Source organism: Meles meles, chromosome 15 (assembly GCF_922984935.1).
Source record: "Meles meles chromosome 15, mMelMel3.1 paternal haplotype, whole genome shotgun sequence".
NCBI classification, from domain to species: Eukaryota; Metazoa; Chordata; class Mammalia; order Carnivora; family Mustelidae; genus Meles; species Meles meles.
In genome coordinates, this window is record NC_060080.1 from 50,146,504 (window position 1) to 50,162,203 (window position 15,700).

Consider the following 15,700-nt stretch of genomic DNA (forward strand, 5'->3'; position numbering starts at 1 on the left):
AGCTCCCCAACTCTGGCTGGAAAAGCCCAAATATTTAGAACTGCATATTTAAAAAGCCTACGTTTGGGAGCTTAGAAGAAAAGCTACCTGAGAACCACAAGCTACACAGAACCTGGACTTAAAGTGAAGCATCCGTGATCACTCCAGTGCCTGCAATCCAGAGTAAAGGGCCAAACCACAGCCTGGAACCTGGAGGTCAGCATCGGTGCGAGGCTCAGGCCTAGTACCCCAACAGTGAAGACCTCTCAGGACTCGCACTGGGAGAAGGGCCATAGCGTTGGATCCCAGAGGAAAGGGAAAGGAAAAAAGCAGTACGAAGCAGAGAGACCAGGATGCCACTTCCTTGTAAGTCCTAAGAGCCAAGCTAAACACAGTTCATCAGGAACCACAGGGTGGAACAGGCATTTCTACACTTAGATCAGTCCCAGGAGTTGTATTACCCTCCACTCCCCGTCTCGTAACTATTTTCAGTCACTTAAGAATACTGGGCTTAAGGACCTTCGCGTTTAAATTGCCGTTACTCAGAGTTCAACAAGTTTAATCTTCAGTTACCTGAGTGGGGTCCCCCCAACCCCCCGAAGCTATATAATCCCTGCCTTGGTAGTGTCCCCACCGAAGGGACCAGCGCTGAAGATGGTGTTAACCTAGATCTGGCACAGCAGCGTACAGCGTACAGAAGGGGTAAAGGCTGCAGGAGACGGACGTGTTACCGGAGCCAGGCGCACAGGCTTCTGCACTATTTATTGTCTTCACCGTGGTACAAGAGGTCTATTGGTAGGTATTTACTGACCGCTTACTTCAGGGCCCTCCATACTCGGTGTGGAACCACCTCCCTCCCTGCCGGCCTTCCTCCTCCTCTCGGGCTGGGTAGCCCGGGTCGGCGGCGGGGGCGCGCAAACACTGCGCAACGCTGGTTCCGGAGTCGGAGGATCGGAGAGCCGCACCCTGCAGCCGCGGAGGGCAGGAAGGTGGGGGGGCGCTGCGTCAGAGGACACTTCCGGCCGCACGAGGGCTTCCGGCGCGGAGGTCACCATGGCGGCGTCTTTGGTTCGGCTTGGCCTCCGCTCGGTGAAGCAGGTTCGAGTTCAGTTCTGCCCCTTCGAGAAGAATGTGGAGTCCACGAGGTACGAGGCGGAAGGAGCGGGGACGGGAAGGGGCCGCGCCTTCCTCTCGCCGGGGGTCTAGCCCCCCGGGCCGGGAGCTCAAGCAGTTTTCACACCGCAGGACCTTCCTCCAGGCGGTGAGCAGCGAGAAAGTCCGTTCCACCAACCTCAACTGCTCGGTTATTGCGGACGTGAGGCACGACGGCTCCGAGCCCTGCGTGGACGTGTTGTTCGGTGGGCTCGGGTAGGGAGGCGGGCGGAAGGGGAGCCAGGCAGCCCGCGCGCCCTCAGTCCCGACCCCGCAGCCCTCCCAGTGCCTGACTCGTTTATTTCTTCCCCAGGAGACGGGCATCGCCTAATTATGCGCGGCGCTCACCTCACCGCCCAGGAAATGCTCACAGCCTTTGCCTCCCACATCCAGGCCAGGGCTACGCCGGGGAGCGAGGACAAGGCCGGCGCGAGTACCGGGCGCTGATAGCGCAAAATAGCCCACCAAGCAGATTTTAGCTTGGGATGGCTAGGATACCTACCTGAGAAGAACTTGAGAGACTTCATCACTCGAATCACCATCTGGAGGGACACGGAGCGCCAAAAAAAGCGCGAGAGAGCCATGCGATTACTGATACAACCAGCGTTTCTGGAACAAGACACAATCAGATAGGGGTCTGGACAAACCTGAATTTATTTCACTTTCTAACCATCATCCCGTGCTTAACTCTTTTGAATTTGGCTTCTCCCATCACTCGCCCAAGGTACCTCTTACTTTTATCAGCCAAATCCAGTGCTGTTTTTCTCCATCCTCATCTTTCCATCTCAGTAGCTTCTGCCACTTTTAATTCACTCCCTTGTAGAACTTCTCTTCCTCTTGTGGCTTTTTCCTTTTAGCCATAAAAGTGTACCACTCTCATCCTTCATTTTCCTTTCTATTTCTGGGGCATCTCATCTTCTGTCATAAGTTGAGCTACCCTCTCCTGTTAAATCCTACATTTTTCTTTGGCTCTAATCTCAACTACTGTGTTATAGTCAGGTTATGTACTACTGATAACCTCCAAAGTCCACAACACTGTTCAAAATAGAATTGATCATCTTTTTTACACATATACTTGCCTCTTACCCTGACTTCCCCATTCCTTTTAAAGGCACTTCATCTTTTCAGCTACCGGGGCTGGAAACCACAGCATTTTCTCTGGTTCTGCCCCCCCTTTCCCTACATATCCAGTCAGTAAGTTCAGAATAGTCTGTCTTAAACAAAAGCTTCTGAAATGTCTCCATTCCCATTCACTTATTTCCCACTAACTATATTATTGTATTCTCCCACCCAGTCTCTTTTTTTCTCATCATTTTTGCTGCTGCTTAACTTCATCTTTCAAAGCACATCACTGTTTTTATGTCTCCTTGTTTCACACTGTACCTAACCTGTTTTTCATACTGGGTTGCTACCCATTAGTGTGGATCATGAAATCAATTTAGGGGGATAAATCAGCCTTTTAAAAACAAAGTAAAGTAGAATAGTATCAGAGTGCATGGCACAGGGAATGAGAAGTATTTTTTTTTTTAAGATTTTATTTATTTATTTGACACAGAGATCACAAGTAGGCAGAGCAGCAGGCAGAGAGAGAGGGGAAGCAGGCTCCCTGCTGAGCAGAGAGCCCGATCAAGCAGAGGGGCTTGATCCCAGGACCCTGAGACCATGACCTGAGCTGAAGACAGAGGCCTAATCCTCTGAGTCACCCAGGTGCCTTGAGAGAAGTATCTTTTAAGAAATTTTGCAGCCTATAAACAAAATACATATATAAAGTAGAAAGTATGTATATGTGTGGGTATCTGCATGTACTTGGTTGCAGTGTAGAATTATTTCTAGCCTGGGTTGTAGGAAAAATGCTTGATTGCTATGGGTTTAAAGAACTTCAGAGTGCTTAGCTAGGCAATCAAGGATCTGTAGACACTGCTGTATTCTTTGCCAAATACATTTTCCATGACTTTGTTAACAGTGTTACTACAGTGCAGCTCTGCTTACAAGGGTGCTGTCTTCAAGAACTGGTTTTTCCCCCTCCCTCTTTAAAAAAGAAACTACCAAAAAACAAACAGCCTATCAGGAGGGAGTATGGTATAGTGAAGATCCAGAATTCCTGGGGTTGAAATCCTAACTCTTATCCCTAAGTAGCTCTGTGACTGTGGAAAATTAGTCTCAGTGCCTGTTCCCTCACAGATAAAATGGGGATAATAGTACCTATCTCTTAGAACTTTTGAGAGGATTGAATGAGCCAATGCCTGTAAAGCACCTAGAACATTACTGGGAGCATAAGTGTTGTCTAAGAGGGCTTAATGCTGTAGCCAAAAGGATACTGACAGCCTAGATTTGTTCCTCAACTCGATGGTTAACTGACTTATCTCTGGCCAGATTTTACCGATCTTCTCGTCCAAAAAAGTGGGGATGGTTCAGACATTGCTGCAAACACAGATTGAATGCTGGCACTGTGAACTTGAGGTTGGGACTGTTTTCTCTGTGTCCCCAGCACTTTGCATACTCCCTGATACACATAGTGTGCAATAAACATGTGTTGAATTGACAGATACTTACTATCTACCTTGTGCTTGTAACTTTGATTAGTACTGGCGTACAAAGATGAATAATGAAACGCAGGTATGTAATAAGTACTACAATAGAGATACGAACTAGATGCAATGGTAGTAAGAAAGACAAAGACAGGAGTGACAATTGGGATTGGTCAGAAGGTGATTGTTGAAAGAGCAAAAAGTCTACCAGTGGAGGAGGCGGTGTCAAATAGATTATAGCAAAATAGTAAGTGGACATACAACATACAGTATTAGCTTTAAATAATGAGTTTGGATGGGAGCTAGAGTAGCATCATGGTGTTGAGTAGGGTTTTTTAAAGGATGATAGGGACTTGTACTTTATGAACACGCCTTTTATGCTAAGCTGTTGGTGAGAAACAAGTAACTAAATCCAAGTTGCTTTTCTGAACCACCATTAATTGTGATGTTAACTCTCCTGGGTCCCCCTGAGGTGCAGGCGCTACTTCCTACAGCCTTCTCTCCCCTGGATATAAATGATCCTTCCCCTAAGCTGCTTTGCTTCCTGGTTGTAGAAAAGGGGGGTGGGGGAGTAAAATGCATACTTTAAAGTGCATGCACCACAATTACGGTCCTTTTAGGGTTCAGCTAGACAAGGAGTCCTAGACTGTCAGGGTCGTTTAAAGACACTGTTGGAACAGAGTTCAAGCTTCCTCTTGGGTCCACTCTGGCACATTCCACTTAACTAGGAAAGAAGTCACGGGCGTGGGCAAAGTGATCCAGACTGTTTCAGATACACGGGCTCCAAACTGGCCTCTTCCTGGCTCTGTGGCCGGTGCCAAGTTACTTGAACTTTCTAGGCCAGTTTTCGGCCACCTATTGGGGCAGTTAAATGTAAAACACTCGGGATGGCCCTCAGGTTCTTAACAGATATTCATTTAAAAAACAAGCCAATGTGAGATTACTTTTCTCTACTAGCCTGTGAAATCCGCGAGAATGGCAAAGAAACTCTGGAGACAACCACCCTTTTGCCACACTGCTGGCGGCGATTCCGGACTCGGAGACTTAATCTGACGTGGCGGGGCGGGACTTCCGGCAGAAGGCGGAAGCGGAGCGGGAGGCGCGGGCCGGCAGGTGCGGCTGACAGATCTGTGGTCGTCCGGGCGCCGCGCGCAAGTCGAGGCGGTGAAGCAGGACCCGGGCTCCACTGCCGCTTCTCCGAGCTCCCGCAACGCAGACCTCGGTGCTGGGATGGCTCGGGGCGAGCGGCGGCGCCGCGGAGGGCCGGCCGACGGAACGCGGACAACTGAAAGGGCGGTTCGGGGCGGCCCGGCACGACGGGGCGGCGAGGCCCGTGGCTCCGCCTGGAGAGCGGCTCTGGGCGTCGTGGTCCTGTCTCTGGCCCTGGGCCTGTCAGGATGCTGGCTGCTGGCGTGGCATCGTGCGCGGCGGGCGGTCACACTGCACTCCGCGCCCCCGGCACTGCCTCCCGACTCTTCCAGCCCCGCCGTGGCCCCGGACCTCTTCTGGGGTACCTACCGCCCTCACGTCTACTTCGGCATGAAGACCCGCAGCCCGAAGCCCCTTCTCACCGGTAACTGGGCCTCGGGACGGGCGGGTAGGCAGGCGGATTCTTAACCTGGGAGCCCCAGCTTCACGCCAGAGCAAGAGTGGGGAGGGGTGTTGTTCAGGAGAGTTATGAGGAGGGATGACCCTGAAATTCTCGGAGACCCAGAGGGACAGGTGCCCTGCTCTCTCTTTGACTTACGTGGCCATTCTACCCCTAGGACTGATGTGGGCTCAGCAAGGCGCCACCCCAGGGACCCCTAAGCTCAGGCACACGTGTGAACAGGGGGACGGCGTGGGTCCCTATGGCTGGGAGTTCCACGACGGTCTCTCCTTCGGGCGGCAACACATCCACGATGGGGCCTTAATGCTCACCACTGAGTTCGTCAAGAGGCCTGGGGGTCAGCACGGAGGGGACTGGAGCTGGAGAGTGACTGTAGAGTCTCAGGTCAGGGCCTCAGGACACCCTTCCCCCAGCCCAGACTTCCTCCACCCTTTCTTTGCTGGAATTTCTGCCAGCAAATGCAGTATGATGTGGCAGTTAACGGCAGGGGCTCCAAGTCTGGCTGCCTGCCTTAAACATTATATGACCATTTCTATTTACTATCCGTAAGCCATAGTTTCCTTTTTGCAAAACGTAGATACAAATAGCACTTAACTCATAGGATTATAAGAATGAAAGAAAGTGATAAATGATATGTAGAGTTCATAGGATAGACACAAAAGCACTCTATTAAAATTTCCCAGCAAACCCTGTGCAAAGCTCTATACCTCATCTCACTGCGTGCTTACCCTCACTGACCCTCAACACTGTAGACGTATGTTTACCATGTTGCTCCTGCATGGTGCCCCTTTCAGTAAGGCTGAATTTCCAGGAGATACTGCCAATCTAATGCTGTTTTTCTGTCCTCCTTGGTCACCCAGACTTCAGGTACCTCTGCCCTCCCTTTGGTGTCCCTGTTCTTCTATGTGGTGACAGATGGCAAGGAAGTCCTAGTGCCAGAGGTTGGGGCCAAGGGGCAATTGAAATTCATCAGTGGTCACTCCAGTGAACTTGGTGACTTCCGCCTTACACTTATGGCACCAACCAATCCAGGGGACACTGCCCCCAAGTATGGCAGGTAACTGGGGGAAGAGTGTGGGGGTGATGGTAGGGGTGGTATGGGTGCTGACTTAGCCTGATTTCTGTCTCCCCCAGTCTACCTTCTTTCCTTCTTTCCACTGGTTATCTCCCTACTAACCAGGCTCCATGTCCCCTGCACTGCCAAGACCCTCCCATCCTGACGCCCAATCTCCTCTTATTTCTCTTTATATTCCTCGCCATTTTCTGAGTAATTTTTTCTTATTTATTTTCTTCCCTTCAAGCTACAATGTTTTCTGGTCCTCCAACCCAGGACTTGCATTGCTGACAGAGATGGTGAAGAGCCGGCTAAACAGCTGGTTCCAGCACCGGCCACCAGGGGCTTCCCCTGAACGCTACCTCGGCTTGCCAGGATCTTTGAAGTGGGAGGACAGAGGCCCAAGTGGGCAAGGACAGGGACAAGGGCAATTCTTGATACAACAGGTGACACTGAAAGTCCCCTTTTCTGTGGAGTTTGTGTTTGAATCGGGCAGTGCCCGGGCAGGAGGAAGCCAACCCCTGGAGCAGCTGGCAGGCAGCCTGCTGACCCAAGCCCTGGAGAACCATGTTGAAGCCTTTAGAGAGCACTTTGAGAAGACTTTTCAACTGAAGGAGAAGGGCCTGAGTCCTGAGGAGCAGGCTTTGGGTCAGGCTGCCCTCAGTGGCCTCCTCGGTGGGATTGGCTACTTCTATGGACAGGGTCTAGTGTTGGCAGACATGGGGGTTGAAGGGTCTGAGCAGAAGGTGGACCCAGCTCTCTTTCCACCTGTTCCTCTTTTCACAGCAGTGCCCTCCCGGTCATTTTTCCCACGAGGTTTCCTTTGGGATGAGGGCTTTCACCAGCTGGTGGTCCAGCGGTGGGATCCCCGCCTTACTCGGGAAGTCCTAGGTCACTGGCTGGGACTGCTCAATGCTGATGGCTGGATTGGACGGGAGCAGGTGCTGGGGGATGAGGCCCGAGCCCGAGTGCCTCCAGAATTCCTGGTGCAAAGGGCAGCCCACGCCAATCCCCCAACCCTGCTTTTGCCTATAGCCCACATGCTAAAGGGTGGTGACCCTGCTGATTTAGCCTTCCTCCGCAGGGCCTTCCCCCGTCTGCGTGCCTGGTTCTCCTGGCTCCATAAGAGCCAGGCAGGGCCACTGCCACTATCTTATCGGTGGCGGGGCAGGGACCCTGCCTTGCCAACCCTGTTAAACCCTAAGACGCTACCTTCTGGGCTGGATGACTATCCCCGGGCTTCACACCCTTCAGCCAGTGAGCGGCACCTGGACCTGCGGTGCTGGGTGGCCCTGGGGGCCCGTGTGCTGGTGCGGCTGGCAGAGCAGCTAGGAGAGGCTGAAGCAGCTGCAGAGCTGGGCCCACTGGCTGCATCACTGGAGGCAGAAGACAGCCTGGATGAGCTGCACTGGGCTGCAGAGCTAGGAGTCTTTGCAGACTTTGGGAACCACACAAGAGCAGTGCAGCTGAAGCCTCGGCCCCCACAGGGGCTGGTGCGGGTAGTGGGTCGGCCCCACCCTCGTTTACAGTATGTGGATGCCTTGGGCTATGTCAGTCTTTTTCCCATGCTTCTGCGGCTGCTGGACCCCAACTCTCCCCGCCTTGGGCCCCTGCTGGATATTCTAGCTGACAGCCGCCATCTCTGGAGCCCCTTTGGTTTGCGCTCCCTTGCAGCCTCCAGCCCCTTTTATGGCCAGCGCAATTCAGAGCATGATCCTCCCTACTGGCGGGGTGCTGTGTGGCTCAATGTCAACTACCTGGCCTTAGGGGCTCTCTACCACTATGGTCATCTGGAGGGTGCCCACCAGGCCCGGGCTGCCAAGCTCCACAGTGAGCTCCGTGCCAATGTGGTGGGCAATGTGTGGCAGCAGTATCAGGCCACAGGTTTCCTTTGGGAGCAGTACAGTGACCGGGATGGGCGGGGCATGGGTTGCCGCCCTTTCCAGGGCTGGACTAGCCTTGTCCTACTGGCCATGGCTGAAGACTACTAAGGGGAGGGTGAGAGGGGTGGCAGGCCCGCACTCTGGAATAGGACAAGGTCTCTAGCTTCTGCTTCCAGCCCTCAGATACTAGTGCTTCAAACCATCCTCAGCTCATCTCAGGTGTCTCCTTACTGTCATCCCACAGCCCTGGGGTGAATGTGAATTCAGAGTCTATTTTTCTAAATAAATGGAAAACCATGCCAAACTCTATTGCTTTTGCCAACTCTGCCTCACCAAGAGATCTTAGCTCAGTCCAGACCTTATAACTGCCTACTGTTCTTCAGAGGAGGGTGGGAAAAGTGGTCATTACATGTGCCCTCCAAATCCAGTTAGGTCAAGTGCAATGCAGCAAGTTGAGCACTAGTCCACCCAAATTCACAAGCAGCTGGTTCACATCTCTTTAATGAGATCAAAGGCTCCTGTGTATGTTTTTTGGGGGTAGAGCTAGCACAGTCCCCCAAACACTGCCACTCTTCCTCAGGACTCCACCCTTTCAGGTAGATTTGAGATGGAAGGGAGAGGCCAAGAAAAATTCAAGGATTTGGGCCCCGGGCTGTTTCTAGTGGGCAAGGAATTCACCCACCCTCCCAAAACTGTTTATGGGATGTCCCCTTCACTGGAAGCTAGCCCCACAGGAGAGACCTGGGGTACAGGATCGAGGGGCAGCACACAAGAGTCCTCCAGATCTGCTGGGGTGGCACTAGCCCTAGCCTCCTTGACTGGCTTGCCCTCACTGGAGTCAGAACAAGGGCAGAGCTCAATACCTGAGTCACCAGTCAGGCGGCGATAGCGGCAAGAAGGGGGTGTGGGGACAGGGCTCACCCCAGCCCCAGGCTCACCCTCCTGATGAGGGAGTGCGCTCTGGTGGGAGGAAACACCTTCCACATTTGTTCCCTCGCAGTGGACAGGGCAGCTAGAAGCAGAGGAGCAGCTGGTGCGGTCACTGGAAGCAGTCAAGGGGCAACCTGAGGCTGCAGTGTAAGGAGGCGGCGGTGTGCCGGGGCGATGAACCACATCCTCATAGGCTGGGGGTTTGAAGGTGCTGAGGAGGCCTGCAGGAAAGAATGGCATGGTTGGTGCGGCAGCCTGCGGTGGGATAGTGGTATCTTTGCTATTAGCGAAAGTGTGCTTTGAAATGTCTGAAAAGGGAATGTGGGGATGATTCAGGGTTCTGGGTTGGAAGGGGTCACTGGCAATGTGCCCAGAGCCTCAAGCCACTCACGAAGGTCAAGCAGTGAACCGGTAGGGACAGGGCCAGTCCCATGGCATGCCCCGTGGTAGGCCAACAAGTTGATCTCGCGCTGGCGCTGCTGTTGCTGCAGCCGGAGTTTAGCTCGTCGATGACGGAAGGCGCAACAACAGCTAAAGAGGATGAGGACAGTCCAGAGCAGCCAGAACCCTGCAAGGGGTGAGGAAGGAGGGTCTTAGATACCTCCCAGGTAAACAGGGGTCCATGAAGGTTGGAATTTTGAGGCCCGAGGAATTTTGAGAGTGAGCAGAAGGACCCGAGAATAGCCCCCTTGGAGACTCACACCAGAGCTCATAGTAGTAGGTGCAGCAGCCCGTCTCCCCGCAGCAGTGACCACTCTCACAGAGGTAGGGCTGGTTGTTCACTCCTGGGCAGAGCTCTCGAAGCTGGGAGCAAGGAGGCACTTAGAACCAAGGGAGATCCCAGCCCCAGGCACTGTCCACCCCCACACCCCTGCATGCAGGGACATAGTCCCACCCTGTGAGCCAAGTTGAGCTCAGAGAGATCTGTGGGGAGGGGAAAAGTGACAGTGAGAGGAGTGTTCAAATATCTGAAGGGCTGCTGACACGGCAGAGGATTTGGAATAACAAGAATCTGTCTAGAAAACAAGATGCAAGGTGTGGACATACAAAGAGGCAGATTTCAGTTCTGCGTACAGAGACTTCTCTCACACTGGGGCTGACTCCCAGGGTATTTTCTGTTAAGGGAGTGTTTGGGCAGAAGCCAGGGGGCAGTCTGAGCTATCTCAAAGTCTCAGACAATGGGTAAGGGGTTTAAGGCAATTTCCAATGCTAAGATGCTTTCATTAGCCACCCTCCCCCACCACGGGCTGCCTCCCCACCCCCACGCTGGATCTTTGCACCCCTGGGTCTCAGGCTTCCTAGGGTAGAGGAAGGGCCATTTGAGACACAGAGCAGTGCTCCCAACCAGATGGGATTGCTGTGGATGATAAAGGATGGCATCCAGGGCGCGAGTCTGGGTTCCAGCTCTTCTCCAAATTGCTCCCTCAAGAGAAGACGCTGCCGGACTCTGTTGTGACAACAGGCACACAGAAAAACATCACAAATAACTGTTGCAAGACAGAGGGAGCTTCCCTGGGCCTCACTATGCCTTTGGTCACTGGAGAGCCACTGCAAGCTTCCACTGCAGCCACGGGATGGGGGTCTAAGAAGCTGAAGGCAAAGTCAACTGCATCTACATTACAAAGTTTAGACAAAGAGTAGAAGGGACATATTTAGGAACTTCTCAGCATCTTTGGCTACGTGAGTTCCTCCCCAACCCCCCAAAAGGAAGGGACAAGGAGAGGGGAAAGAGAAATAAATGGCTGTCGTGATAGGCTTTTGGAGCAGTCGGGATACCTGCTGTTGCGGCACGCGAAGTGCCCCCCAGGCCTCCTCGCTGCCGTTCCCGCTGCTGGCCTGAGCCATGCCTCCACCTACAGCCCCCGGTAGACCACAGCCTCCTCTATCGCCAGGCGCCCCGCCCCTGCCACTTCTGCCGCCACCGCCATGGTCCCTGCCCGGCCCATCTTCGCTGCCGCCACCATCACTCCGCGGCCGGCGCTTCCATCCGGGGAGAGCTCTGCCAACTAGCACCCAGATTGCTCGATCCTACCAATCAGCGACGCCCGCCGGCGGACGGACCAATAGGAACGGGCCAGAGGTTTCTCCCAGGGACCAATCTACGGCAGCGCCTCCGCCACTCTCCCAGACAACAGGAGCTTACACAGACAAAGAGCGGGGCAAGGTTCGACCATGGCCCTGACTGACAGCGACAATAGCCAATATGGACAACAGAACGGGCTCTGACTTGCCAGCCAATAAGCGACCGTCCAGAAAAGCAAAGTCTCCGCTGATTGGCTCGAGCGCTATTTTCCGGGATGGCGCAGAAGGCCTGACCAAGGTAGGTAACCCCACTGGAAAAGGCGGTGCGGGGCATGGGGCGCGTCCCAAAAGTGCCCCAGTGTTCTTGTGGCCTAGTGGCCGTTTCCCATGTGTCGACGCAATCTCCCGTGACGGCAAAATGTGTGTACGGGGCATTGGCCTGCCCATACCCCACTTCCCCAACTCTGTACAAGTCGAGGCACCGGATGAAATTTAATAATAGGGTGGGAAACATAATGAAAACAGGACAGGGGAGAGGGCGCAGTCCGGGTCAGGTCAGGGACTAAGTAGCCAAAAGAGGGGACCCTGGGCCCTCGGGCCCCCCAAGCCGCATCTGCAGGTTGATGCGGTAGCATTGAAGGCTGCAGAGCGCCTGGCCCGTGCGGGAGCAGGCGTAGCGGCGGGGGTGTGGGCAGCCGGGGACCGAGCATCTAGGGGGAGGGCCAGATGGGGGCGGCCGCTGGGACAATAGCGCGGGGGTGGGGACGCCAGGTGGGAAGGAAAGGGTGGAACCCTGTGCCCCGCTGCTGTAGCGCACCATGGGGGCCGGGGCCGCAGTCCTCCCACCCCGGCGCTCGCCCCGCGCCGCCCCTCGGCCTCCCCGGCCACTGGGCGCCGCGGTCTTGGTGAGGCGCTCGATAGTCTGGTTCTTGTGCTCCTCCGCCCGCCGAGCCGCCTGTAACCTTCTCTTTCGCGCCCTCTCCTCGCGTTTCAGCAGCATCTCCTCGGTGAGGGCCGGGGCCGGACAGCCCCCAGCCACAGGGAGCGGCAGCATGGGGGAAGGCTGACTTCGCGCCTTCTGCAGCAGAGCTCGCTGGGGAGAGACACACCGAGTGGTGTCAGGCGGGCGACGTCTGCCCAAACCGGGGTTGGGGGGGCGGGGGCGGCAGTGGGGATCTGGAAAGCAGGCTCTTGAGAAACACTGGCCTTGAGGGTAAGGAGGGGATGAGCACCCTCTCCAGTACTGCCTTCTCCCAGATCTCCAGACTTTCATCTTCAGATCCTTGACTCTAAACAAGAAAAGCATTAATGGTTCCTGTCTGCCTTGAGTACCAAAACTCTGTTTACCACCTCTCTGGAGGTGTTTTTGTTTTTTCTGTTTTAAATCTTTTCATCTCATTCCAAACGGTGGGAAAAGATCTTTGCTTCATGTCACCGGATGATGCTACAATTGAAGAAAGGGGGTCTGGAGGTGATCTAGATTTAAGAGTGGACCCAAAAATGTGTCCAGTGAGTTAGTCAGAAGCTGCTCTTAAACAAGTGGCATCTCACCCACACCGACAGAGAATTTGAGAAAATCAAGAGCATGTAGTCACAAGAAGCTGTCGTTTTTGAAAACTGTGATAGGCACTGAAAACAAAATAGATCTCAGGGTGACTATGCAGTGTATTTATAGTGGTGCTGCTGTATATATGGATCTGGGATCTTTCTTCTCTCTTTAAATGTGATATGTTCCTTGGGATGCCTGGGTGGTTCAGTGGGTTAAAGCCTCTGCCTTGGGCTCAGGTCATGATCCCAGAGTCCTGGGATCGAGCACCACATCGGGCTCTCTGCTCCGTGGGGAGCCTGCTTCCTCCTCTCTCTCTGCCTGCCTCTTTGCCTACTTGTGATCTCTGTCTGTCAAATAAATAAATAAAATCTTTCAAAAAAAAAAAAAAAAGTGATATGTTCCTAATCAATTATGAGGACTTATTTTGCTACACAATTTGCTAACATATTACACTAATTTCAAAAAAAAAATTTTTTCTTTTTAATATAGTGTGTAAATTAAAACAGAAAATTCCAGGTTTATGACATATAAGATGCTACTTAGGGGAATGGCTTTGTTAGCAGTAACTCCTTCAGATTTTCTGTTTTGTTCCTGAAGCTTTGCCTTGGCTGTCTAGTTAAACATTTGACTAATACTGTTTGGTTTTGGAAGTATTCTAATGACACAAAATTTGAATAAAGTTTCTCCTGGAAAAAAAAAAAAATCTTTTCATCTCAAGTGGATAGCATCAATTGGATTATTGCTCAAGCCCAAAACTGAGGGTTATCCTTGATTCCTCTTTTCTGCCCACTCCCTAACTCCCAACAATTATTTCCAAAATCCATCTGATTTCCTCCACCACCATAACTTCACCTTGGTTCAAGCCACCACCACCTCTCACCTGACTACTTCAATGGCTTCCTGGCTGGTCTTGCTTCTACTCCTTATCCACTAAGAAGTCAAAGTAATCTACTGAAATATAAATCAAATCACTCTCCTGCAGACAATCCTTTCATGCTTTAGTCACACTTATTTTTCTCCTTGACCACTACTAGGCATGTTCCACTCTCAGGGTCTTTGCACCTGCTGGTCTCTGCCTGAAAAGCTCCTTTGGTATTGGAAATGTAATCTCATCAGAGAGGTCTTCCCTGCCTTCCCTATCTAATGTTGTCTCTTCCCACCACTTTCCATTTCATCACCCTATTTTTGTTGTAAACTATACTTTTCACAATTACTTAATTACTTACCCCCTCCCCCGACACACAGACACACAGACACACACACACACACACACACACACGAATACCTGCTCCATGAGAACAGAAACCTTTTTCTTCACCATTGATATCCCCACTGCCTAGCAACATTCTTGAGACATAGGAAGTTCTCAATATATACTTAGCCAGTGAACAAAGAATGAACCAACTTACCTGTCGAGCAGTGAGCAGCCGCTCGTTGATCTCCTTCTTGAGATCTCCATTGTCATCGAGCTCCCCCTTCTCCAGGGCATCCAGCCACCTCTGTTCCTCCTCTTCTTCTTGACCTCCTAAGCCCCCTGACAGGTCCCGAAGTGGGGAGGGGGACAGATTACTGTCTTCATCTGAAAAGCAAAGTTGGAGAGCTAAAAGTAGAATTATTCAGATGGAGAACCCTAATTTGGCCAAGTTAATACTGAGACACTCAAAATTCTCACCCTCCTCAGAACCAACCCTATTCCGTTAACCAGATATAATGAGAAGCCCAGTTTCCCCACCTCCAGATTCTTCTCACCCAGCCAGGCACGGTACTGCTCAAGAGGGACTCCTTCCATTGGTTCCTCTTCATTGTCCACAACCATAAGGGGAGAGGGTGAGCGAGGACCCTCGGGGATCACAGTGAAAGTAGGAACACTGCGGAGAAGCAACCACTATGTAAGTTGAGCAGTTCTCTCCTCCTGCTTGACAGCTACAACCAGCATTCCCCTACCCCCTCTTGGGTTCTGCCTTCACCTGGGCCCTGAAGTCAGTGTCCACCCTCTGTCTACTGGAAAGCCCAGCCAGCTTCTCCCTCTATCTGTGCCTGCTCCTAAATTTCCCCAAGTAAAACCTTGGCTTTCTTGGCCTCACCTCTTTGTGCCCAGGACCTGCCCACCCAGTTTGATTTTGAGTTTAAGTTGGGGCTTAGCAGGTGACGGCTGCGTTGGCCCAGCCTCCTCTTCCTGATGGTGTTTCTTCTTGTGTTTTTTCTTGTGCTTCTTGTGCTTTTTCTTGTGCACTCCATGGCCGTGGGCACCCGCCAGACTCAATTCCAGCGCTTCCCCTGCGTAAGGAGAGCCTGTCAACGGTGTACGACAAGAGCGGGGCAGGAGGAGCCTTGAAGAACCCAATACCCCCCCGAAGGGCCCCACTCTTCCAGTCCGACACGCTGTTACCATAACAACAGACCCGCCTTTCTCCTTTCCACCTGAGGCGAAGTACCCCGGAGGCTCGTAAGAGCTAAATGGGATTCCTTTGCTGCGAACGCCTAACTTGCGTTATCGACCCGCGCTTACCGGGTTCAGGGGCTTCCATAGCCCCAGGGGTGCTCCCGCGCCGCCACAGCTTACTCATGGGGTCCTGCAAGAAAAGGGGGCTGGAAATGGTAGGGACACATGCTGACAAGCCTCTTCCGCCCTGCGGAAAAACCGACTCCGGCAAAATAACAGGCTACTTCCGGTGCGTAACACCCATGCTTGTGCGGGCTGCGCGCTGAAGCTGAAACCCTCCCTGACAAACAATGAGGCTTCTAACAACGGTTCCGGGCCCTCTGAGGCCGGGACAGCTCGAAGGGGCGCGGCTTTCCCCTCGCCCCACCTCCCCGCTCTCGATTCCAGAACTCAGCGCGGGCGATTCTATTATTACTGTACTCAAACGTGGTGAGTGTATACTGTGGACCTAATTCGGGGTTTAAGCTATAAGGCTATAAATATGAATATGAACACTTTCCCCTGCTTTTGAGGAGCTCACAGTGCAGTGAGTACTAGGAAACTACATTGCC

At 52.7% G+C, this 15,700-nt stretch overlaps 4 protein-coding genes across 5 annotated transcripts; 2 read left to right on the forward strand and 2 right to left on the reverse strand.

Annotated features, from left to right (window-relative positions):
* Window positions 1–989: 989 nt before the first annotated feature.
* Window positions 990–2,767, forward strand: MRPL53 (mitochondrial ribosomal protein L53). Its single transcript, XM_045978828.1, has 3 exons — window positions 990–1,124; window positions 1,225–1,337; window positions 1,445–2,767. The coding sequence occupies exons 1-3, from the start codon at window positions 1,033–1,035 to the stop codon at window positions 1,576–1,578; spliced, it is 339 nt and encodes a 112-aa protein (XP_045834784.1). The 5' UTR covers window positions 990–1,032; the 3' UTR covers window positions 1,579–2,767.
* A 1,875-nt stretch (window positions 2,768–4,642) lies between these two features.
* Window positions 4,643–8,596, forward strand: MOGS (mannosyl-oligosaccharide glucosidase). Its single transcript, XM_045978806.1, has 4 exons — window positions 4,643–5,232; window positions 5,426–5,652; window positions 6,129–6,325; window positions 6,570–8,596. The coding sequence occupies exons 1-4, from the start codon at window positions 4,890–4,892 to the stop codon at window positions 8,311–8,313; spliced, it is 2,511 nt and encodes an 836-aa protein (XP_045834762.1). The 5' UTR covers window positions 4,643–4,889; the 3' UTR covers window positions 8,314–8,596.
* Window positions 8,597–8,690: 94 nt separating this feature from the next.
* On the reverse strand, window positions 8,691–11,242 carry WBP1 (WW domain binding protein 1). 2 transcript variants are annotated; one of them, XM_045978826.1, is made up of 5 exons: window positions 10,912–11,242; window positions 10,481–10,582; window positions 9,837–9,939; window positions 9,527–9,703; window positions 8,691–9,356 (listed from the first exon to the last, which is right to left on the reverse strand). In XM_045978826.1, the coding sequence occupies exons 1-5, from the start codon at window positions 10,978–10,980 to the stop codon at window positions 8,902–8,904; spliced, it is 906 nt and encodes a 301-aa protein (XP_045834782.1). In that variant the 5' UTR covers window positions 10,981–11,242; the 3' UTR covers window positions 8,691–8,901. The 2 variants fall into 2 exon arrangements, with proteins under 2 accessions (XP_045834782.1, XP_045834783.1); XM_045978827.1 differs by lacking the exon at window positions 10,481–10,582 and having other exon boundaries at window positions 10,912–11,229.
* Window positions 11,243–11,624: 382 nt separating this feature from the next.
* Window positions 11,625–15,435, reverse strand: INO80B (INO80 complex subunit B). The gene is made up of 5 exons (XM_045978823.1): window positions 15,216–15,435; window positions 14,791–14,983; window positions 14,456–14,574; window positions 14,116–14,285; window positions 11,625–12,250 (listed from the first exon to the last, which is right to left on the reverse strand). The coding sequence occupies exons 1-5, from the start codon at window positions 15,271–15,273 to the stop codon at window positions 11,720–11,722; spliced, it is 1,071 nt and encodes a 356-aa protein (XP_045834779.1). The 5' UTR covers window positions 15,274–15,435; the 3' UTR covers window positions 11,625–11,719.
* Between the last annotated feature and the right edge of the window lie 265 nt (window positions 15,436–15,700).

Bases quoted from the DNA above. Each gene is read 5' to 3' on its own strand.
- MRPL53 (XM_045978828.1), top strand. From the start codon at position 1,033: ATGGCGGCGTCTTTGGTTCGGCTTGGCCTCCGCTCGGTGAAGCAGGTT. The intron at 1,125-1,224 runs GTACGAGGCGGA...TTCACACCGCAG, and splicing joins AAGAATGTGGAGTCCACGAG to GACCTTCCTCCAGGCGGTGA. The intron at 1,338-1,444 runs GTGGGCTCGGGT...TTTCTTCCCCAG, and splicing joins CTGCGTGGACGTGTTGTTCG to GAGACGGGCATCGCCTAATT.
- WBP1 (XM_045978826.1), bottom strand. From the start codon at position 10,980: ATGGCTCAGGCCAGCAGCGGGAACGGCAGCGAGGAGGCCTGGGGGGCA. The intron at 9,940-10,480 runs GTTGGGAGCACT...CCTTGCTCCCAG, and splicing joins ATCCACAGCAATCCCATCTG to CTTCGAGAGCTCTGCCCAGG. The intron at 9,357-9,526 runs GTGAGTGGCTTG...TCTTTCCTGCAG, and splicing joins CGGTTCACTGCTTGACCTTC to GCCTCCTCAGCACCTTCAAA.
- MOGS (XM_045978806.1), top strand. From the start codon at position 4,890: ATGGCTCGGGGCGAGCGGCGGCGCCGCGGAGGGCCGGCCGACGGAACG. The intron at 5,653-6,128 runs GTCAGGGCCTCA...TTGGTCACCCAG, and splicing joins GAGTGACTGTAGAGTCTCAG to ACTTCAGGTACCTCTGCCCT. The intron at 6,326-6,569 runs GTAACTGGGGGA...CTTCCCTTCAAG, and splicing joins ACTGCCCCCAAGTATGGCAG to CTACAATGTTTTCTGGTCCT.
- INO80B (XM_045978823.1), bottom strand. From the start codon at position 15,273: ATGAGTAAGCTGTGGCGGCGCGGGAGCACCCCTGGGGCTATGGAAGCC. The intron at 14,984-15,215 runs GTAAGCGCGGGT...CTCCTTACGCAG, and splicing joins TATGGAAGCCCCTGAACCCG to GGGAAGCGCTGGAATTGAGT. The intron at 12,251-14,115 runs GTAAGTTGGTTC...GTCTCTCCCCAG, and splicing joins GGCTGCTCACTGCTCGACAG to CGAGCTCTGCTGCAGAAGGC.